The 24,973-nt window shown below is 34.5% G+C and overlaps 1 protein-coding gene across 1 annotated transcript in view; it reads right to left on the reverse strand.

Moving 5' to 3' along the window:
• Positions 1–24,973, reverse strand: part of LOC145685919 (uncharacterized) — a 203,004-nt gene that overhangs the window by 19,970 nt on the left and 158,061 nt on the right. The window contains exons 13-15 of the mRNA XM_081758687.1: positions 19,030–19,083; positions 12,259–12,364; positions 3,435–3,541 (exon numbers count right to left, since the gene is read on the reverse strand). Coding sequence (XP_081614813.1) covers positions 3,435–3,541; positions 12,259–12,364; positions 19,030–19,083 — 267 coding nt within the window. The remainder of the gene's footprint in view (positions 1–3,434; positions 3,542–12,258; positions 12,365–19,029; positions 19,084–24,973) is intronic.

The raw sequence follows: 24,973 nt of genomic DNA on the forward strand, positions 1-24,973 counted from the left end.
ACCAAATTCGTCTGCCAGATTACATCGCCTTGAGTTTCTAACGTTTTAGGTAGCCATATTGTTGACTATTTACAATGTCCAGACCAAAGATTACATTCTACCTTCTCTTCCAAAGTACCAGGAATGTGGTACTACTAGGTTTGAAGCCACAATATATAATTATTACACTAAATTTTGTGAACCAGAGCAAAGTTATGAACCCATTCGAGATTGTTTGAATATTTTAAATAAGCATAAGAAATATTTAAGGAAAGCGCCATTTTATAAGGTTCCAATTCGTACTATGTGGGAGAAGCTAGTTAATAAATTACAGAATAGTTGTTGTGTGGTTATCAAGATGGAGCAGCTCTTGCAATATGCTTATTGGGGATATTCTATGACTCGCAAATTGAGAGGTGTTACCATAAAGTTAAAAGATGATCCAAAAGATGCACAAAAACAAATAGATTATGTCCTTTCTGCATTTAGCTTTAATTTGTTGCCTGTAAATTTAGTCCGTATTAAGCAAGATCCAAGTTCTAGTAGAAAGTAACTGTGGAGCACTCGTGTTATTTAAAGCGCGGTAAGACATTTGTTTCCAGATCTAATACTTTCTTTAGCACTATTCCTCCAGAGATTTATATTTCTAGTTTTGGTCTTGTGGATACGGAAAATGTATGTTTAGAAGTTCTTTGGGGACGGGCTAATACAACGCATTTCCTTTAGCCATATAAATTACGGCAGATTACACCTATTATCCTTCCTTTCTGTGAAGAAACAAATGTGCGCTGACCCCATACCAGTTTTTCGCTCATATCTGCCAAACTAATAGAGCACAAACGATGGGATTTTCTGCACAAGCGATGCACTCAGCAACGACTCAGCCCAATTTGTGCTTCACATGTAGGAGAAGTGCAAGCATTTGGTTTCAAAACAAATACAAAAATTCCAAGTCTTCCGTCTCTCCTTATAAGTCAGGAACTGTTGATGCACAAGCTATGGCGTTCCATGCACCACCGAGTACAAACGATGCACTAACGAACGGCACCCCTTCCATTGGTTTAGCTTTAGGTCCGGTTTCCAGCGTGAACTTCGATCTTCCTATCAATTTTTCCTCATATCTCTGTACCTAAAAACAAGAAATGATGGGATTTTCTCCACAAAAGAGGACAAAGGATACACTAACGAACGACACTATTTTCATTGGTTTTACTTGCGGTCGGGCGGACAACTTCACATTGGCCTCCTACCAATTTCTCGCTTATAACTCAGAAAATAATCAAGCATAAACGATAAGGTTTCTTGCACAAATGTATACCAACGATGCTCCAACCAATGGCACTAATCTCATCATTTCTACTTCACATATGGGATGAATGCAAACATTTTATTTCAAAAGTAAAAGTGAAAATTTGTTTCGTTTCCAACTCCGTTTTCAGTTTTTGGCTTATAAATGAGTAACTATTGAATCGAAAACGATGGGTTTGTTGCAGAAATAAGCGCAAACAATGCATTAACGAATGACACTAGTTTTGTTGTTTTTACATGAGGTCGGAAGGAGAAGTTCACACCAGCTCCCTACCAGTTTTTCGCTCAAATCTTCGAAACTAGTAACGCACAAATGATGGGGTTTCCTACACAAATGAGCACAAACGATGGACTAACCAATAGCACTAATCCCGTCGTTTGTGCTTCACATCTGAAGTAGTTGATTTCAAAAGAAATATCTAAAATTTGTATTCCGTTTCTAAGTCTGTTTTCAGCATATGGCTTATATAAGTCAGGAACTATTGAAGCACAAACGATGAGGTTGGATGCAGAAGCGATGCACAAAAGATACACTAATAAATGACTTTATTTTCATCGTTTGTGCTTGAAGTCGAGGGTCCAGCGTGAATTTGGCCAAAATACAAGTTTGTGATGTATACTTTGTAAGATGGTAATTTAAGAAGAGCAAACATTACAATAGATAGTTATTAATTGATTTTTTTATTTGAGCGTTAACGATGAAACAAGTTATTATAAAAGAATAGTTTTTATTGTTAATTATACATAGACGAAAATTTAAATAACAATTTTAAATTTATGAATAGGATAAAATTTTACCATTACTTAATTTGGAAAACAATTTATAACGATAATTTGCGAGCATTATTCTATAGTTTTGTAGTATGTAATCAAAGCGAACGAATATGAGGTAGCAATTTTTGGGTTAGAATAATGCTAATAATATGCACAAATTTGAGATTATATTTAATAAAAATATTATATTTACATATTTTTATAAGCAAAATGTAATATTATGACAATAAAAGATGTTGGTGTTTTTATATTGTTATAATACAAGCGGATGTGTTTAATATTACATTTTATGTGAGTTGCTTTAGCAGCGATGGGAAGATGAGTTTTGTTTTATTATTTTTTTGATGCCAAATGATGGCTACCTCTCGCATTTCTAACAGCTCACGTGAGTCCCACCTACTATTGTGACGTAATCACAAGTAGGACTGTGGTTGGCTGCAGTTGATTGCCAAGGCCACTTGCTGCTTTGTTTGCTCTTTGCTGATGTACATTTGTTGCAAGAACGTACATCGGTTACACTGGCCGACGTCAGCTTAGTTATATGAATACCGGGAGGAATTTTCATAAATATCTAGCTGTCGCGGTTTGCATACATCCCTTCTTAATTTACTCCTTTCTTATCAGTAAAGTACACGGACGTGGAAAAGAGAAACACCTGATCTGAACTTAGGAACTCACTTTGGTGGCAGCCAAATGATATCTTGATATCGTAATAGATTATCTTTGGAGGTATACTACTTGTTGATCTATTACTATATGTATACTGTCAACATCTGCTTACCACATCTCCTAGTTTATTTAGTCTCCTGTTTTGGTTACTTTATTGTGTATACTTTTTCCGGTTGAAAGTTACATACTTATTAAGATTTTGAATACTTGCAAATTATTGTGTCTGGAGCTCAGGTATTTTAGAGATCATTTCAAGATTAACGAAATATTCCCTACATCTTTTTGATACAGAATTATTGGAATCTACTTTACCTGTCTCCGTAAATTGGCTTCACTATTAAATACACTTTAATGCATTTGAATGAATTAATTACATAACAAAGTGTGACATATTTTATATAGTAATAACTTTACGTAGTACATAGTGTATAAATAAAAATCGAATCGAAACTGAGCCCGTACAGTTATCCCGCGGCTATATGAATAGCATACACATGCGATGCCTGGAAAACCGAAGATTAATTCCCAGTCGATTCTATTGTAGTTAAGCTGTAGACCCCTGATTCACACAACCTCTGTGTTGCCGCCTATGCTAACCGTTGTGAAAATATATTTTTGTTTACAAACATAAATAGGAGTCAAAATAAAATTGACTTGATCTAATTCTATGCACACTCATGGATATTAGTTATATAAAAGCTTACCTATCGTATCGAGAAAACTACGAATGACTGTCATCCTCCGTTTTACTTTTGAAAATTTTACTACCATCCTCACTTCGAAGTAACTGCCAACATCTGAAGACCCATGACTGAAAAAATTAACACAATAAAGGGCAAATCCATCTCAGGTGGTCCAATGTATGTAGCTTGACGTTTCTTTAAAAAGCTGATTTTTGATGTGTAGTTACTTTGCTATGTCGTTTGTTCAATACAACCATTATTTTAATTTCAGTGACTAATTTTCAAGTGGCAACCTTTTTATTTCGAAAATGCGTTATTTGATGGTGTTGTTATGGGTTACCGAATCCGAAGTATCTCAGTCGTTAGTTGTCCTTTCGACATGGAAGAAATACCAAAATGGACAGCAAATAGTAAGCTAGAAAAATGTAGTTATTGTTTTCCTCAACTGTTCTCGTTTGCCGCCTCCGAAATCGTTATAGCAGATTCAAAAGACCAAGGAGTGTATTTGCATCCCACATGGAAAATCAGAAACGGAGACTTACCGAATGCTTCAGCAGGCTTTTAAGGAGGGTACTGTGAACCGCACACAATTTTTTGAGTGGTTTGGGAAATGAGATGTGTGTGATGATTTAAATGTGGTGAGATGAGTGTTGAAGATCATGCTCGTTCTTGGTGCTCTTCATAATTTCGAAGCGACGAAAACATCGAACAAATCCGCCCCAAAATCAGCGAGGATCGTCGTGTCATAATAGATGATATTTCAAAACTGGCAGGAGTGAGTTGGAGCCAATGGGAAATGTTGCCACTAAGTGTGTTTCTCGCCTGCTCACACAGGATCAAATCATTTATCTGAATTTGAACCAGACTTGAACAATCAGATTGAAAGTGACCCACACTTTTTGATCAACATGCTCATGTTTTCCGAGAATTAAACTAAATCTAAAAGGAAAATATTTTGATGGTGTAGAAACTGTAAAAAGAACTTCGCAGAGCGCATTGGACGTTATAAAAGTTCCAAAGTTCCAGAGGTGCGTCAAACAGTGGGAAAGAAGATGGGAGAAATAAATCGCATTTAATGGAGAGTACTTTGAAGGACACTGGAATAATTTTGTAAAAAAATTGATAAATTATTTTTTTAGAACGAAAGTCCGGTCTCTTTTGGGTCCTTCCTCGTATATCTCTGGTAGTTACGTGATCAAAATATGCTGTTCCTCCCTATAAAAGGTGAGCATGGTATTACTATATAAAAAACCGAACTTTCAGATTTAACTAAAAGTACACTTATTATTAACACAAAATTATACCTACAAATAAGGCAGAAGAACGGATAACCGATAGTTTACTGTATGGACATCATAAACCAACTCACAGAGGGGTTAAGCATAACATGCAAAAACTAGTTTTATCCTGTTTAGAAGCAAACAGAACCAATGTACAAAAAGACAACAAGCAAGCTTCGTGTTCCAACGTGCACAATCATGTTCACATATGAAGCAAATGGGAATTCACCACTGGTGCCTCACTCAGATGCATACCTCGCAAGGAGACGGTTGCGTTCGTGCAGATCTGTGTATCATTACTGCAGTGCGTTAATGACAAGATGGGATGAGATGGAGGTAAATTAATTGTTAAGGAATGTAGTAAGTGTGTATATGGGCAAGTATCAGGATGCAAGACGGTGCTTAGTAACTTGAGTGAAGAGTAGAAGAATCTTCTGATAATTTTAACAAGCCGTGCATGGATAAACATACGCAAATACCATGACGTGATGTTTTGTTGAAAGTATCGTCATCTGTTTGGTAATGCGTGTTGCGACCTACTAAAAGTTCATAAAACCTATAACTGGAAGGACCTTCATAAGTTCCGAGTACACACTTACTAAATGAAAACAATTATACCTGATTGAAAACAAGTAGACCTGATACCTAGAAAACCATTATATCCCTGTGTTACTCGCGCTCCCTCTCGCGTTCCGGGCGTAGAGGGGTTTAGTTATTACATCGCTATATGTTGGCAACGCGTGCGGCCAGTGCGTATAGCTTCCGTTTCTACCCCTCCCATCCCAGAGCAGCGAAGACAAAACTTCCTCGTGAACTGCAAATGAGAGTTCAAAGAGCCGCTGAAGTTCCAGATCATCAGCAACCTGTAACTCTCGAATGTAACGCTGCAAGATGTTCGTTTTGCTCGTGAAATCAGAACAGAAAAATCCGATTTACAAGTGTCAGATGTAATAAATACATCTGTGGAGAGCATACGGGTCCAAAAGCAATGTTTTTTGAGAATTTATTTCCAGTAAAAAGGTTTTTTTCTGTAGTTAAATATGTAGTTACAAGTTTTTTAGACGTTTTTTAAGTACACCTATTATTGTAGGCATGTAATTACGTAAAACATGTAATTACCACTAGCATACTTTTTATTGTACGTATGTAATATTTTTCACTATAACCCAAACATTTTTCATTATAACCCAATTTTAGCAATAAAAAGAAAACACAGTCTCTAAGCCCGTGCGCGGGTATAAGTGTAACTTTTCTAGTGCGAATAACGCAGGGGTATGTCACATGCTACACAAAGATCTTTAAAGCAGAAGCAAAAACAAAGATGATCAATGGGGAAGTGTACCTGATTTTGTCACTCCATTTGCAACGTGTCCAAAATTAAGTGTTTCTAAAATACGAAAAATTAGTGTTGAACAGAGACCAAGAGCAATTAGTAAAAAAATACCAAGAGCAATTGTCTAGAGGCTTACAATAAAGGCTTGAAGTTGCCTTTGTGAATTCAATTACTGATTAATTACGGACAGAAATGTGTACTGAGTGTCGTTGGTCGAAGATTCTGAAGTTATGATCGGAAAATTGAAACAGAAATGCACTGTTCTGCGAAAGAAGAACAAGGAGAAATAATACGCTAACTGCCCGATTCGTGGGCAGAGCAAATGTTGAGTACTGTGTATGCAGCTTCAGAACATGTAGTTAAACATTCTAGGGTACTAACAAAAACGCATGGAAAACTACTTGGTGACAGGAAAAGTGAAAACGATTGATGAAGATAGTTGAAAATGTAAATTTTTATTCAAGTGAAGAAAGCAGTAGGAACTTTTATGGCAGAAAGACTATGTATTTGAGCGAATTAATGGTGTTAAATTTCAGAAGCAATAACAGTTACAGCATGGTAGCTTGAACGAGTAGTTCTTACACTTTGAGGGGACAAACCTAGATTGCAAAATAAAGCGAACACAATTCTGTGAACTTAGACCTAAGTGCTGTGCATTTGCTTTCACATCAGGAACACATTCTGTGTCTGTATAATATATTACAAGAATGTAAAGTTAATCATCGATGGTGCTGCCTTAAATCTGGACTATAAAGGTTTGAATGTTGACATGTGATACTCAGAAAGCTGAAGTCACACAACCATGTGTCCAATTTACAGGCTAGTTTCCTTGCACACAAAAGAGGGGTCTTCATTCAAGTCGATATTCAAAGTTTTCCTTAGGTAAAACAACAAGGAACCCTTCACCCATTTGTTTACTCTTATAAACTAAGTTTTGAGGGTTATGTAAATGACAGAAGACTGTGTATTATCAGCGAGCATACGCCCAGAGCAATATACATCTTCCAACGTCAGGTGATTCAGGATATTAAAGCACATGTCTCGTCAATGACAAAATTCACATACTTCACGGAAAGGTCCGCAAGAAACATTAAGAATAGGGAAAACTTCGTCAAATTGTATTATCACGAATACGAATTTGGCCTTGAAACGGAGTGGCGTGTTATTGAATCTTGCCAAGGGAAAAGTATTTGTGATGGGATATGAGTTACAACAAAGCGGATAGTAACCAAAATGAGTTTACAGATGATAAGAAATGATCACATTTTTTTTTCCGAGACGATTGTGTGATTATTGTGTGAAAAATTCCTGATATACAGTGCACTTATGTCTGCAGTGATCTGTCACTCATGAAGCTGAATTGCACGAAATTTGATAGTTGTTCACTTATTCCTTAAAGACGCTTATATCACAAATATTTACATCTCAGTGACGCAAAAGTTAGATGCTTTCGCACCTCAATATCTACTGACTTTCAGGACCTTAATGTGAGGAACGAATCCTTACAATGCCTCCAAACAGGTACATAGTTTCGTGTATTTTTTACGAAAACTGGTATATTGGAATTGTAGAAGATGTCTCTATAGAACACGTTGACGTTTACGTTCATTTTTACTAACCGCCAGGACCACAAACTTCATTTAAATTTTCACGAGGCAAGAAGACATAGGTGTCTTTCAACTGCGCTTTATGGAAGTTTACATCCAGTTAGCAAACAACAGTGACTAGTCGGTGCCACATTATTACTCCTCAGTTCTGTGATGCAATATCCAAAGTTTTGGTGGAACACAATGTTTAAATGGTTCGTAATACCCCATTAGTCTTGTGTGTTTTGTTAAACACTTTGTGAGTAATTCATCCACTCCTTATATATTTATGATGTCTACACAATAAACTATTAGTTATCCCTGCTTCGCCCTATGCTTATTTACAGATATAACTTCGTGTTAATATTAAAATTGTTTACAGTCAAGTCTGGAAATCTCATTTTTGGTGTATAATAATGTCATACACATTGTTTATGGGGAGTATTGTATACTTTTATCAGGGGCTTCACCTTATACATATACACCTGTTAAGTTCGCACTTTTCTCACTTTTCTAAATTTTAATAATTTCTATAGAAAAGAGAGACAAATTGCAACGACAATGTTTCTATGGACAATGGTACGTAACGTAAGATATCACTTTGTTTTATGGCCAGATCCACCTATTTATGTTATCTAGTTTGTGACAGACATAAATATATATGCTTTTAACAGTTAGATTTAGAACATAAAAGATATGCCCATGTGAAGGAGTGTACATTAGCCATTTCGATTTCGTTCGAAACATTGAAGGTCAGTCAACGACTTTTCATTACTTGGTAGTACTTTGTTCTATCTGTCATGAATCAAACCAACCTACCCTAATGGAATGTTCTTGCGCCTGAGCGATTTATATTTTAATATCGTTTAGAATTGGTTTTTGAGAATTGATGTTAACGCTGAATTTTTATATTCTTCAGCAGTCTATGAGTCATGTTTTTGAAAGTGTTAACTAGAATAGTATTATTTGAAATTTGATACAAAATGTTAATGAAAAAGTTGCATTTGATTGAATGAGTCAAACCTTTGTAGACCGATAAATTGGAGTTTATATTGTTTGCTGGTTGCTCACTTAATTTTTGGACTTAAGTAAAAGCGCGCTAAATTAGAATAGAACGAGAGGAAATTGACTTAATTGCTGATCACTTGGATTTTTTTGAGCAAATGTTTTGAATCGACTAGCTTTACTCATGGATTTGACTGTTTAATATTTAACTGAAGAAAATTGGAAATGTAATTCCAAATTCTAGGTAAATTAATTTTCAGCACTATTAATGCTTTTGCATATCTTTACTGTCGATTCTGTTAATTATATATTGCTCTTTTAAGAATGCATTTACGTTGTTCTAACGTAACAGCACGGGGCCGCGGTGGCTCAGTGTTAGAGCGTTCACCTCTGGTGCTTGGGGTCCCGGGTTCGATCCCAGCCCCCGCTAAGTGAACTTTATGGTGGACAAACACCGTGTGCGTGGGTTTTCTCGGGCATCTCCCGTTTCCTCCCACTTTCTTCATTCCACCATTTCATTCATTTCTCATAATCACCGTCTCCTTTAGCCTAACCGGCATAACCGTGGGACGTAAAACTCAAAGATTTCATTTCACAACGTAACAGCACATATACACAATCAAGTTGTTTTGAATAAATTATTGCAAAATGGAAGTTTTGTGTTTCACTTGCATATGTATGACTTTTCTCTGCTTATGAGCATAATTTTATGTTTTGATTGGAAATATTGGATCAGTTGATGCGTATTGTTAAGGACAAGACAATTCGGTCAATCCTGCAAGTTTTTCTGCCTGGCTTTAGTTATTAGAACTAGAATTGACAGTTATTATTATTATTATTATTATTATTATTATTATTATTATTATTATTATTATTATTATTGGTTTCTGTTTAATAACTCTCGATTCCGTTTCGATTTTGAGAGGCTAGGTGGATGGGGACGTTTCAGTGTGGAATGATAAATACCGTCTGTGATTTTCTATACGAGTTTTATCCATTTCATTTATCTCAAACCATTTTCATATTAGTGGTACTGGACGTTTTATCTGATACATTCACCATGTCTTGGCGGTCATTTTGAATAGGGTGATCCATATGAACAATCTTTTGCCACAACGCTGTTTAGTGTATGAGGATCTATCGAACGACGTATACTTGACCTATATTTTCGTTTAAAATGTCTATGTTGGGCCAGGTACCCCATGAAACGCAACCCTGGGGGACACCGTGGTACCATCATTCGATTTGCCCCATGGCTTTCCTATTTGAGTTTTTGTTTGGTTCATTTATGTTCAACCGTTTTCATATTAGTGCTACTGGACATTTATCTGATACAGGTAACATATCTTGGCGGCCATTTTGAAAACGGTGATCGATATGAAAATCTTTTGCCACATCGCTTTTATTTTTTTCGTTTATATATATCGGTAGATAATCATATATAGTATAATATTGAAAATCAAAATCAATCTACTTTCTACTTTTCCATGTGGAAATGCTTGAAACACCTAATCAGATCGTTAACATTTAAACTTTATACGTTAGTGAGTACAGTTAGAGAACTAAATGTGCGTCGATGCAAACTCCCAGTTCCTGCAGGTCCTGTACTTGGTCTCGTATACCACTTCCTTCACAACGCCGCAAAGAAAAAATATTGCGGGATGATGGCCGGAGACCTTGGGATGCCAGGCAATGGGTCGTCCTCAACCAATCCATACCTGGAAGTGTGTCGTCGAAATCCTCCCTAACAATCGCGGGCCAGTGAGAAAAGGGAAGATGCTGCTGTAGCAAGGTGGGAAGTTGTATATGTACGACCTATGGAAGTGCAAACTGTTCTAACATGTCCAGTGATTGATGCCTCTGCCAAGAAATATAATATAGCACACACGGTCGTAAAGTACACCACACCACACGTTTATTTTTGGACAATTTCACAGCTTACGTTTGCTTTCTCTGAGCCTCATATCCTCATATTGTTTCGTTTCTTATCTTCGACACATGAATGCACCGAGAACATCACCCTTTTCCGAAAGTGTGGATCCTGATCGATGCGACTCAGAATCTAATTATAAATGCTTCTCGCTTTGCCATGTCATCAGTTGAAGTGCATGCAGCAGCTGCAACTTATTCGGCTTCAGAGAAATTGATACTGGACCCATTTCATACTTCCAATTTCCTTGAACCTTCTGTGCCACTGCTGGATGATCGGACGTGAAGGAGTGTTCGTCTGTAAAGCGTCCTGAAGGTTTGCTAGACCAAGGTGGTAGCCCTGGTCTGTATCCATTATTCCACACACTGTGCCATCTCCTGACGGGTGGCCATTTTTGTCAGTGCTTCGCGTGCAAATTTAAAGACGAAAGAAATTAGATGAGAAACATTTGTTGTAAATGTTGAAGTAAAATTAAACCGTATGTGTGTGAACATTATGCCGCAAACCGCACCTTTCTATCTTTCCTAATTTTTTACTTAATAGGAATTGGGCAGATCATTTTGGAAGCTTGTACTATTTAGTAGAGATTATTCTCGTATTTCATTAATTATAATACTGAATACATTTTCTTTTAACAGAAGCTATACAACACATAAGATCTGGCTCCAGACTTTCAATAATCAATAAATATTTCTATGTAATTTTTATCTAGTCATTTGTGCCCATTGCCAACAAATGCGGGCAATGGAAAAAAAATAAGTGCTACAAAATGTCTATTAATACGAAATATTTTCTGCTTATTTAAAAATGAATACTCATTCTATTACAATTTAAAAATCATGTAAAACAAGTTTAATAGAAGTTTAAGGTGACAATATATTAGCTTACCTTTTGCAACCATCCATTGTTCCTTGCTCGTTGACTATGATATATGCTAATAAGCACACAAATGAAACTCACGCCACGAAAGCAACATATTACGATGAATGTGACCGGGTCCCTGCTATGTAGTACACAAATATTTATTTTAACAAGTTGGTATTTAATTTAGGATATGAGTAACAACTGCCAACAAATGTGGCAGTAAGTTCTAGTGGGTTAAGTAACGTAGTACAACATCATCAAAAGGCACATCTTAGAAAATATATGTGGCTGCCACTCGAAACCATATGTCATATATGATTGTCTTGAACTAACTACACGGTGAGGAACTGCAGATCATAAAATTAGACTTTTTAAGAATTGTAGAACAACGATTCGTACGTTTACTCTAGAACTTGACATGCATTAACCCTAAATTCATTACTTTCTTAAAGTAGTATATTGCAATTATGTGGAGATTGATATCCAAATCCTCAAACTACTCGTCAGGGATGTCTCATAGATATTGTGTATATATAAACAAACCATTTACATATATATAAGACAACATCAGTTGTAGACTGTGATACGCGTGATGCATGTACCATATTCACTGTATATCACTAATATTTTTTCTTTACATTTTCATTACTTTCATTGTTCGAATAAAAAGTTTCTTAACCTTATACATTAATTTTTGCTGACACCTGCTATTAAAAATTATGTTAATAGTGAATGTTGACAATGGCGAATACTAACTGCATTAACATGTGGTATTTTTTTTTAAATGAATTACTTGCTTTGGTACAAATCCTTACAATACTGTACATATGAAGACAGTAAAACTTACGTTGCTGTTCTCACAAATGTAATGCTTCTTTCAATGCAATTTCTGTCACACTTACAGCGTAGTCCTTCTCTTTCTGCAGAATGGGAAGCAAGCACTCTTAGTTTACCTGGGAATGAATAGAATAATTATTTAAGATGCATTTCACTTTAAATAATCACTCACATGCTCTGTTTCTGGACGCATTGAAAATTACTAGGAAAATTTTGATATCTGTCCTAAAGTTAAAGCACAAAAATTGAATGCTAAACATTAGTGCCTTGAACAAGGTAAATAGCGACATATTTGAAATTTATTTTAAAGTGTTATCAAAGCTTTAAAATAGTTTTTTTCACGTTAGGCGTAATCATCGCTTGCAGCCACTGAATTTACAGTTTAAGCACAAAGGCATTTGTATATAAGTTTTGCAGTCTGAAACCTGTTTTCTCTCATACCTGCTATATATATTGCCGATATTTTGGCTTAATGTTCACTGCTGGTTATATTCTATTCCATTATGTTCCCCATTATTATACGTACAGCCACTTTATTACCAAAAGCAGGCGCGAGAAGATGGAATGCAATAATAGAATCAAATGGTGCCTAACGAGATTGACATTAAGAGAGTATTTTGCTGTAATAGACACATACGTGGGTATTAATATGTTCTACTGAGAATTCTAATACCACCAGTCAATATAATTTCGAACTATTCTGCCCAATATTGCATAAATTTTGTCAAAATACTACATTTTCTCGCGATTATAACTTATTATTAGATTGGACTTGTGGTGCAATAGAACGTAAATCCCATCCAATGAGCACACTTTTAGTAATCGTGTAGTTCCAAGACGGTACGATGTACGTTATCGTATTTGAAATACCCGTGTCTTAAGTAAGAGTATCAACGGGTATTCATGTAAAAGAGTTTCGCCTGTAGATGTTTGACACACAAGTGCATGTTTGATGTAAAAACCTTCTATCTTCCTTCGTGAAAACTATTTAAGTCCTCTATCATGTCATACCAAAACGTACTTCAATTGTGAAGAAATTATCACTGTCCTAATGGTATAAGAATATGGTCAGTTTCCAACAAAACTTTCTCATAATATATTTTAGATGCTGTCGTTCTTTTCTGGTTAATTTGACACTTATCTAAATTTAACGAGCTCCTCGCAGTTGTAGTTTTATCTATAGTCTTCAGTGATGTATAGCATGTTTTCTACATATTCTAGTTGTCGTGGTGCTGGCAAATAACTTAAATTACTTGTTTCAACTCCATAATTTCCTCTAACATTTGTAGTGCGTTGTTTAATTGCAATCAAATTTTATATATGGTTTATTTATTTCCATTCTTAATAGTGTATATTAAAGTCTAAACTATTAGAAGATTATCAAACAAACTGATATATGCTAAACTCTAATTTACAAAGAAGAGGCTACTGAATAAAGCATTTATTTATAGAGAAAAGAAAGAGGCCGCAGATATAGATCACACACTTTAATTAACACTGTTGTTTAATGTTACACATGTGTTAATACATATAATAGTCAACAATCATCAATCTACTGCTAGACAGAAATCTTTAGGAAGTATGTATGGGTGTGGAGGTGTGTATGTATGTTTCAATATATTATAAAAAGCGCCCGGAGCAATCTCAATTAAACCTGAAATTTTACGACTTACAATCTATAAACATAGAAAAGGGTTAAGATAACTCCAGTACCCATAGGTATTGTATTAAAGAGGGTGTGAAATATAAAAATGTTAAAAAGCAATCAGTAAAAATGTCGAATCCGTAGTTTTAGGCTCGCATACATGAATAGGTGCATTACTAATTGAGTTTACGTCCAAGTTAACCCATTGCCATGGTGGGTGAGAAGAAGTTATTTGATATTTGTGATCACACTACGCTTGAACAGTTTGAAATGAATGTGAGAAGATAGTTAGAATCTGACCTAAGATGGGTTTCATAATGTAATTTCGATTCAAGGTCATACACTGAGGGGGATATTAGAGATCATAACATATTTCAAATTGGAAATGAAACAATCCCTGTAATTAGTTTCGTCACATTAAAATCGGCTTTCTTAAAGTTTGTTATAACTTCACACGAAAAAGTCAGGAAACCTTAAAATGATAAAAATGAAATGAAATCTTTGAGTTTTACGTCACACGTGTATACCGGTTAGACTAAAAGAGACGGTGATTATGAGAAATGAATGAAATGATGAAATGAAGAAAGTAGGAGGAAACGTGAGAACTCCGAGAAAACCCACGAGCAAGTTGTTTGTCCACCACAAAGTCCACACGGTGCGACTTGGGATCGTACCAGAGACGCCAAGCACCAGAGGTGAACGCTCTACCATTGAGCCACCGCGCCGCTCATCTTCGCGTTCAGTATCTTGATATTTGTTACGTGATTTTGATCAAGGAACGTATCCAAGAATAAGTAGGGTTTGAAGTGCATGACGAAAATAAAGTATGTCATATTTCTATCATTACACTGCGATTGGAACATTTGTCAAAAAAAGGGAAAGTGATTCAACTGTTGGTCATAAACCTATTCTACCTTTGTGGTTTTTGATCACTATAGACAGTTTCACATCTAACCCACTTTTCAAACTATATGAAATTTCTACTATGTAAAGAAATCCACTTTGAAATATTCTATATTTATGTTTGTTTAAACTCAACAACCTATATAAAAAATTAAACCAGGTTAATATTCATGTTCGTTAGTTTTAATTTTAACATTTTTGTATAAGGTACGTGTAGATCTAAGTTCAATTCCATGTAAAACATTATAAAGTATGAAACAAAAAGCGCTAAAAGTTACCTACGTTTATGTTACTAATAAGACACATGAGCGAAAGAGAGATAGCTCTTTGGTATACTTAATGGGTAATGTTGGCACTGGCATGCTACTGCTACCTTTAAATTTCAGGTTCAATATACACTTACTTTACATACATTTCATCTAGAACGTTATCCGTGAAAACGACATAACTTAATACCGTCTGAATGGGTATGGAACTCATATTTACTGTCTAATAGGTATACAGTTTTGATGTATAAGTCATCACCATCAACATTTGTTATATTCAAATATGTTCCATTAATGTATATATTGTTTTCAACGTAATGTGTATATATAGTAATTGGAGTGGAGTGCACATACTATTCATCATCAAAGTTTTCAATACTGTGTGGACTTCAGCACTCAAACTCTATTGATTTTTGCTCAATCCTTATATCTATTTTTAAGCTTTCATCCAATTCAAAATATTCGTATAATTTTCATCTCATATATTTTCCGACCTCATGAATTGGTAACTAACGTTTTTTAAAAGGAAAAGAACTCTTAATTAGAAGTCTAAGTTGTACCATTTGAAAACGTGATTATCAGATATTTAAATTCTCATCATATACAAAGAATGACAACTTAAAGGTAAGTAGTGTTGGTCTATGTAATATGTCTGTGTGATAAAGGTCCCAGTACCATTCTTCTTGTATAATAAAAGGTTTCTTTTATCAGCTTTCAAGTATCAAAATTGCTTTGAAGTTTTGCTCCAAAACTTTTCTGCCAGCGGTCTGACGCAGTTTAACGCACAATCAGACGATAGTACAAAGAAATGGCTAATTAATGTGGGACAATTTACAAATAAAAGTGGAAAGCTAAAATTCCCATTGAAATTTGGTAGAACAGTACGCACATAATGAATCAAGTAAGAGACAGCGGAAAATAAAATACCAGGTACTTAACTTCATGTTTTAAAAAACGATGTTCAAAACATAAGAAAGTTGACACATAATTCACTTCACACAGAGCATCTTAGATATCGACAACGATGTGTTCTCTGTATATGATACAGCATACTCTATAAAAGTTCATCTACTGGTCAAAGTATCAATATGAACAGCAATATTCCTCCTTTTGTAACTTTTCATATGAAGGTCAAACAGCATGAGCTGAAGGTAACATCATATTATGCTTCATAATACTTGTTATATTGTATGGAGTTTTATCTATTATATTGGATTATTGTAATATTTAGCTAGAAAATATAATACTTCTATTATTATTATTATTATTATTATTATTATTATTATTATTATTATTATTATTATTATTATTATTATTCTAAAGGACAAATAATTTTCTTTTTGTAAGGTGCCATCTAAATTTTTTATTTTTTTTTTAAATTTGAAATTAAATTTTTTTTTTAGGTTTTTTCTTGTTCTCTTTTAACTTTCTTTCTCTTTTCCTATCATCTTTTTTCTTTTATCTTTGCTTTTTTTGGATACTACACTTCTTTTTATTATTATCATCATCTTGGTCATGAGTTTACATGTTATATGCTTAAGTGTATTTTAAATTTTTTTCTCTTGTTATTTTGTAAACAGCTACAACTACATTGTTAATAATAATCCAATCTTGAATTTTACTTTGTATATTTTGTATTTTTACTTTGTATTTTTTTCTTCCAGTTTGTAACAGATACTGCATGTTTTATGTTTTTTTTAATAAATATTTTCTTTTTATTCATTTTTGTACAATCAGTTGTATAATGTTATTCTATTTGCATGCGCCCTATGTATTTTTTTTCTTTCTTGTAAGGGGCACTTGTGGCTGTATCGCTGTTTGCTTCTAATAAACATATTAACATATTAACATTATTATTATTATTATTATGGATTCTGCCTTTTGGCAGGTTCAGGGACTAAATATGTTTTTTGCTTTTTTTTTGTAAATCTTAGATTTAGACCTGGAAATGTTTCTTCCATGTTTTTCGATCCTCAGCTTCCTCTTTTAACTCCCAATATTTTCTTGTTTCTTAAATCATTGATTAATTGTGTTCTTCTTCTTCCTATTCTTCGGGGGCCGCGGTGGCTCAGTGGTAGAGCGTTCACCTCTGGTGCTCTGTGTCCCGGGTTCGATCCCAGCCCCCGCCAAGTGAACTTTGTGGTGGACAAACACCGTGTGCGTGGGTTTTCTCGGGGTTCTCCCGTTTCCTCCCACTTTCTTCATTCCACCATTTCATTCATTACTCATCATCACCGTCTCCTTTAGCCTAACCGGCATAACCGTGGGACGTAAAACTTAAAGATTTCATTTCATTTCATTTTTTCCTATTCTTCGCTTTCCTTCCATCTTTCCTTCTATGGTGGTATGAACAAGAACATTTTTTCGTAAGACCTGTCAAATCCAATTGACCTTCCTACGAAGGGCGCTGGCTAGAAGTATTTTCTTCTCTTCTATCCGTTTTAAAACATATTCGCTTGTTTCTTTCTCTATCCATTTGATCCACATTTCGAAACCGTCTAAATATTTCTTCTCTAACTTCTCTAACGTCCACGTCCAGTACTCCAGAGATAGAACCGACCAACTTCTTCCTAAGTCCAATATTTAGAGAGTTTCGAAGCCTGTTCAAGTTCTATTTCTTCTGCCCATAATACTTGTACTGCATGAGAAATGTAGCAGGCATCCTGCGGGAATATCAATTTAAGGAAATTAGGAAATTCTTTTCGGAAATCAACATGAACTATTTATCCATAAATTATACCGATCATAGTGATCATCGAGGGCCGACAACTAGTACAGTAGAAGGTGTTAGAATTATCTATCAATTGAATTGCCAGGGTCATTTATTAATAGTTCAATAAACTCTTGACACGTTATAAAGTAGAAAAATGGTTCCTAAATGACACCATTGAAACTCGGAGACCAATATGGGTATTTGTTCTGAATTTCTTAATTTATTATTGCAAAAGCTTTTCACTGAACCGAGTTACAATGAAAATTAGAATTGAGTTCCTACAATATTATATGCGATATTTTATGCGATCACACTATTACCATTATCTCTTACTACACGAATTCACTAAATAATCACTAATTGCTTTGGAGATCACATATAGCAAGCTATTGTGACTCGGTCACAAGATTGGAACATCAGTGCATGTAATAGACTATAAACATTAGAAATTCATTATCATCGAGTCTGAACTTGTAAATTAGAAATGTGTTGCATTTTTTCTCCTTTCGGACATCGGTGTCATTATTGCCTGAAATTACTTTTGAAATGTCTTTGGATATCCTATATTATATGTGAGTTATTACATGGGATGCCATTTTCCCTGATATAATAAGTCAATCATATCTAGCTTTGTCAATTGTCACACCTTGGTAGGTTTACCCAAACACATATTTCTTACTTTTGTTCAGCTATGCAAAGTTATACCACAATAAACTGTGGTCTGTTTGCTTAATTTTAAACTAGCTGATTGAGACAATGTCGTTATTTTAGGTAATTTTGACTTCATATTATCACATATTTTATGTTTACGTAGTGAACAATACGTCCCAGTGCTCGTAATTGTTTCCGTTTTCTTGCCATGAATTCTGTTTTTCTTTCTCCCATTACTTTAAATCAAATCAAGTCTGTAATGTAGTTATTTAATATAAGATTTAGCGGTCCAGATAATGTCGTAAGAACTAGTCACGAATTAAGAATGAAGAAAAATCAGCGCATTTTTTTCCTGTTCTTTGAGGTATATTTAATTATATTACTGCGTGATGAAATGCAATGTTATCTATTCATGCTTCCTAAATGTTTGTTCTTCTAGAAAATATTTTTGCAATCTCATGCATAGTATAGCGTCATAACCTAATTGTTCTTTTTTCGAGGGTCTCAAATTGTATAATATGGATAATTGGAAAACAATCAATTAAAACATTATGAATGTCATTTACTTCAAAACAAGTACAGATTGTATGTTCAACTTCTTACCTTTGTTTCGTTTGATACATTCAAGTCCTTTGTCGTCACACAAAGTCTGGCGATCTGCAAGAAGGAAATAAATAACGAAAAGAAAATGAAAGAAAATAAAAAGTTAATGAAGAATCATTACACTTCAAGTACAAAATGCTTTACTCAAGATTTATGGACTCAATTATTATAAACTTTCTCATTGAGAATGAGATTTCCCTTGAGAATAAGATTTGGAGAATACATATCGAGGGACACCAGTATCTTTCACAGTGATAGATAATAGGAGCTGAAATTTCGAATATTCAAATAAAGATGAAAGGTTCATGATTAACCATATCCTGCAATATAGACAGATTAACACTGTTACCAAGTTTATAAAACTATAGATATTAAATAACAAGGTAATGCTTTTCATTTAATAATTACGTTTTTCAATTGGTATGCCGATCAAAATCTTAAATTACGATAGTGTGCCACAGTTATGGAATAAAGGAGTTCCAGATAGAAAAGTGACCTAATTTCGGATACATCTACAACAGGAGTAACACAAGTGAGATGGAAACAAAAATACACACCCAAAGTACTTTGTTGTCAGAATGTCAGGTTCATTATATTAGAAATTTAGAATAAAATAATAAAAGATTGGATATTTGATTACTTTAAGAATGATTTATTTCCAAATATGTGCCAAACCCTTGCCTCATTACCTCTCAAAATTTCCCGAATTAAAATCTTTATGAGTACAAAACATCAAATAAAGCCCTCGTTCAAATAAAGCATTTGGGTAATACATTTATAAAACTTAGGTGGATTCTCAATTCATAATTGACGCATTGTTACGCTAAGCTTAGGCTACTATTGGAATCATTTTAAAATATGTAAAAAACATTTCGTTGGTATCGAATAATATTTGTATATATCAGTCTGCGAAATTGATTTGCGTGTAAAGCTTCAAACTAAAAATATGAGCTTGATTTTACCCCTATCACCACCTCATTACAATCCCGGACTGAATTCTTATTGCTAAAGTTGAATAGAGACATACAAAATGTCCTTAAAACTACGTGTTATTGAGGAACAGGCAGACAGACTGACGAGCAGATTGGCATATGGGTATATGGACACTCAAATACAATCCGAGTCAAGTACCCATATACAATATTTTTCTTCCCCATATTTGCTTTCAAATTATTAGTAGTATATGTACCTTTTAGTCATTTTCAAATGAACAAAATGCTATTTTAAGGTCCCCATTTTCCCAGATTTGAGAGTTTCTTGTACAACAAAGAATTTGGGAAGCTTCTAGTAACATACTATTGAGGACGTGCGTATCACTTCTATTCGATTCATTGCAAGGAACTTCATACTAGCGGCTATATATATACACTAGTATTAAACTGTATTTGCCTTACTTTAACTGCCCCTAAGTCCCTAGCTCATATTTAATGGCTCTCTGCCTGAGAATTCATATGACCACCCTAATGTACGTTAGACTACATACGCAAATTTTGTACTGATGCATAGCACTGCTGCTTAAATTTTGGCAATTGCTAAGACAAAATTTTGCTATGATATCATACAACCGCGATATTTGCATCTGTAAATTTGGTTGCCATGTCTCGTTTTCTTATGTGGGTAAACGTTGAAAAAATCTTACAATTTGGAAGGATCTTGACATACTTTATGCAAATTGATGAGGATTTGTCACGTTATATTTTTATATATTTGGGCATGGTATTTATTCTCTTTCACAGGACAAGGGTACTTTGACGCTCCACTCTACGAGTTTGGAAAAGGAGTATAGGATATACCTTTAAATTTTGTATTGTCATGTAACGAAATTCTGTAAATGTTTTCTATGATCACTATATATATTTAACAAATCTTCGAACTTTCAATATTTGGATGGCTTTACCCTATTCTATCCACATTGACTAACTATTGTGTATTTTATTACTATATACATGTACTATGTATTAAGTGCATGTATCAACTCCCTTTTGGATAAATTTATATATTTTCTTAAATTTTGGATAGATACATTGCCACACCTGTTAAATTTAAGAATTGCAAACAATATCGATATATGTTTCCTATAACTTCAAGACTTTATGCTACTTAGTTCAGGTTGTCCCCTTTTATTGGTACAACATTATCAAAAATATATTGTCAAAGTAACACGTTATGTTCGACTGGAATTTTTAAATTTTGGCGGGAAAATTAAATTAAAATGAGACAATTCTGAATGTTGGGAAAATGCTCACGAAGATAGATTCTAATAACATGTTAATACGGATGAATACAAGATCCGATTTATTTCATTACATATGGGTACTATTAGACAATCTTCCTTAACTTCATGAGGAGTGCATTTGTCCCACCTTAAAATTTATAATTCTGAAGAAATAAAAATATATAACTTTTATCAAGGATGCGGGTATGGATATTATGCAAATTTTAATATTTTAATTTGTATCTTCCCATGGGTTTACAGTTCTGAAAATTTGAATTTATGTATCTTTGCCTAAAAGGTTCATCATACTAGCACCTGTGTAACTTAATCACAACTCATGCCTCAGGGTATTGGTGCCGTTGGATTGGAAGAAACCTCCCTCTAATTTCCAGTGTTGCACATTGAACCTTAAGGAATGTACTTTAGGATCCTCTTTAAAGATTTATCCCTAGTGTAATTCACTAATTCCCCTTAGTTTTTGTACTGGTAAAACTTTAAACTTCGTATAATTTTACAGGACATGAGCATCCACATTTGTAAGTTTCGTGTTTTATCTCGAGAAATTTTGGGCTAGAATGCTATTTATTTATTTATTTATTTATTTATTTATTTATTTATTTATTTATTTATTTATTTATTTATTTCTTATTTAAAATGGCGGAGTTAAGGCATAACCTTTTCTTCCACTCAACCATTTACATTTTTCTTTACAGTCGGATCTTTTTTTTTTTTACGACGAGAATACAAATGACATACAGTTAGGCACGTTAAAGAGTTACCGACATACATAACAATACAGAAAATAAAACATGAAAAATGAAAATGAAACTTATTACATATAAAATAAGCACTAAAACAAACAAGAGACATGCTAAAGACATGTTAAACTAAACAAGGAGAAACAAATACGTCAATCTTGATTATATATAACATAAAATACATTCCTATGATTCACTATCTATAGATAAAATGATGCACCTACTTAAGTGATTGTCTATAATGTATACATTCATACACATGTTTCAGAAGGGAATAGAAAAGAAAATGAGAAGAAATAGAAAGGGAGAGAAGAAAAAAAACGACTGCATGGTAACGCAAGGAATAGTTTCGTGTGTAACATTTTTTTTTCTTTCTTACTGAAGACCTACATTAGAAAGATATTTTTTAAGCCGTCGTTTAAAAGTCAACACTGAACCAGAGTTTCTGATGCTTTCAGGGGTGTCATTCCAAGCTTTGGTGACAAATAGTGTGAAAGGTTTGAAAAAGAAATTAGATTTGTGCGTTTGAACGGCGAGTGTTGTATTTCCTTTAGAACGGGTATTTAGTGGGTGATTATCGCCGAGAAATTTAAATTTAGAGGATAGATAAGTAGGTTTCTTACTATTAATTATTTTATATAAAAGTGTTAGAGAATGAACGCGGCGGCGGGTATTTAGATTGCACCATCCTAGTTTCTGTTAACAATGGGAGATGTGGTCGAAAAGCTTTTTATTAAATATGATTCGAACGCAGGCATTCTGAATGCGCTGCAAATCTTTTTGCCAGATCTTCGGTTAAATCAACATATGCTGCATCACAATAATCTAAATGAGAGATTACTAATGACTGAACCATTAAGGGATTACTAAGGGACGCTTTAATGGATTCCGGAAGAAGGTTTTTTAAAAGCTGAAGAGAATGGAGGGAGCCGTAAGCTTTCTTGCATACTCTATTAATATGGTCTGACCAATTTAGGAATTTATCGATCTGAAGTCCTAGGCTTTTGACGCTATCGCTTACAGGAATGGCTACATTGTTTACAAGAACATTCGGTAGGCTTGTAATATTGATTGTGGAGAGTAGTTTGCGAGAACCAAGCATGATATATTTTGATTTGGTTGGGTTTACTTGCAGTCCATTTTTTCGTGCCGATATGCAGATACTTTCAATGTCACTGTTTAAGTGATCAATCGCGGTGGTTAAATTTAGGGGATTAGTGGTTAAATAGCATTGTATATCATCTGCATATAAGTGATATTTACAATGGGTGATGTGCTCAGGTAAATCGTTGATGTATTAGGAAAACAGAAGAGGTCCTAGGACGCTGCCCTGCGGGACTCCACATGGAACAAGTTTCGTATTGGAACATATGTTATTAGTGACAACTTTTTATTTTCTATTTGATAAATAGGAGCTAAACCAAGATAAAGTTGACTGGGAAAAGTTGTAGAAGGAAGACAGTTTGGCAATCAGTATGTCATGGTCTATAGTTTGGAAAGCTTTAGAAAAATCTAGTAGGGATAACAGTGTAACTTGGCGTTCATCCATAGCGGCACGAATATCATCAGTGATATTTACTAGAGCAGTGCAAGTGCTATGCTGAGATCTGAAACCTGACTGAAACGGATTTAAGATGTTATTTTTTTCGAGGAACTTAGTTAATTGGTCATGTATTATATGCTCTAATGCTTTGGAGAGTGCAGGGAGTATACTAATAGGGCGCAGATCTTCTGCTTTTGTTGGAGTTTTGGTTTTAGGCAATGGGCGAACGTAAGAGAGTTTCCAAATTGATGGAAATTCTTCGATTATGATGGAACTATTAAAAATATGCACAATGACATCTACAATGAACGGTAATATTTTTTTAATAAGAATGATTGGCAAGTCGTCAGCTTCTGAAGCAGGTGATTTGATTTTGTTTATTGCCTTCATGACTTCCGGTGCAGTGACGAGGTGAAGGTTAAATATATTTTTTACAGGGCTCGTTTTTTTAATATTCTTCAAAGTATTGATTTTATCTGGTGTGATATCTGGTGTATAACATAGCTGCTCATTTATGGTGTCTATATGAAGTTCTGGAAGTTTATCGATTTTGGCTTTGACACCAATACCAAGGAACTTCAGTTTTTGCCATAGCTCTCGTGGTTGGGACGTATGGCTCAGGAGACTTCTAGCAAATTCGATTTTCGCCTTACGAACTTCATTAATGAGATATTTGATTTTTGTTTTAAAGCCGCTCTGTAACGTCTGTGGGCAGAGTCTCGAAGAGCCATGAGCGCGAGTATATCATCGTTAATCCAAGGATTGGGGGGTCTACGCACTCTTTTCCTTCTCAAATGGGCATGCTTATTATATAATTGCTGCACAAAACTATTAGAAAGTGTTACTTTCTGATCCAGAGTGGGAGCACAGTAAACTAATTACCACGGCACGAGATTTGTGTCTTCGTATAACGCGTTGTCATTTATTTGTTTTAGGTTCCTTTTATATACTACTCGCGGAACGTATTTTGGACATTTTATGTTATAAGTTAGATAAAAAAGGTCATGTCGGCTTATACCTGGCACGGATACTTGACCTACATTTGTTACTTTACAAGTATCAGTGACTATTATGTGGTCAATTAACGATTCGTTCGTCTCAGTTCTATGAGTAGGCTGTAACGTACAAAAAGAAAGATTTAGAGAATTAATATAGCTTTTATATCGCAGCACCTCGGATTTAGACGTCAACAGATCATAGTTCATGTCTCCCATAATTATGATGTTACTGTACTGGGGGATAACTTGGGAGATGGCTTCTTCAAAATTTTCAAAGTTTGTATTAGGTGGGCGATAAACGGAGATCAATAGAATATGTTTATTTTGTATATTCAGATCGAGCATGAGGTATTCTGCAGAAGCGGAATATAAACTGGGGGATTGACCTAGTATTTTCACTTTAACGTCTTCTCTAACATATACCAAGACG

This window comes from Thermobia domestica, chromosome 5, assembly GCF_964235325.1.
Source record: "Thermobia domestica chromosome 5, izTheDome1.hap1.1, whole genome shotgun sequence".
NCBI classification, from domain to species: domain Eukaryota; kingdom Metazoa; phylum Arthropoda; class Insecta; order Zygentoma; family Lepismatidae; genus Thermobia; species Thermobia domestica.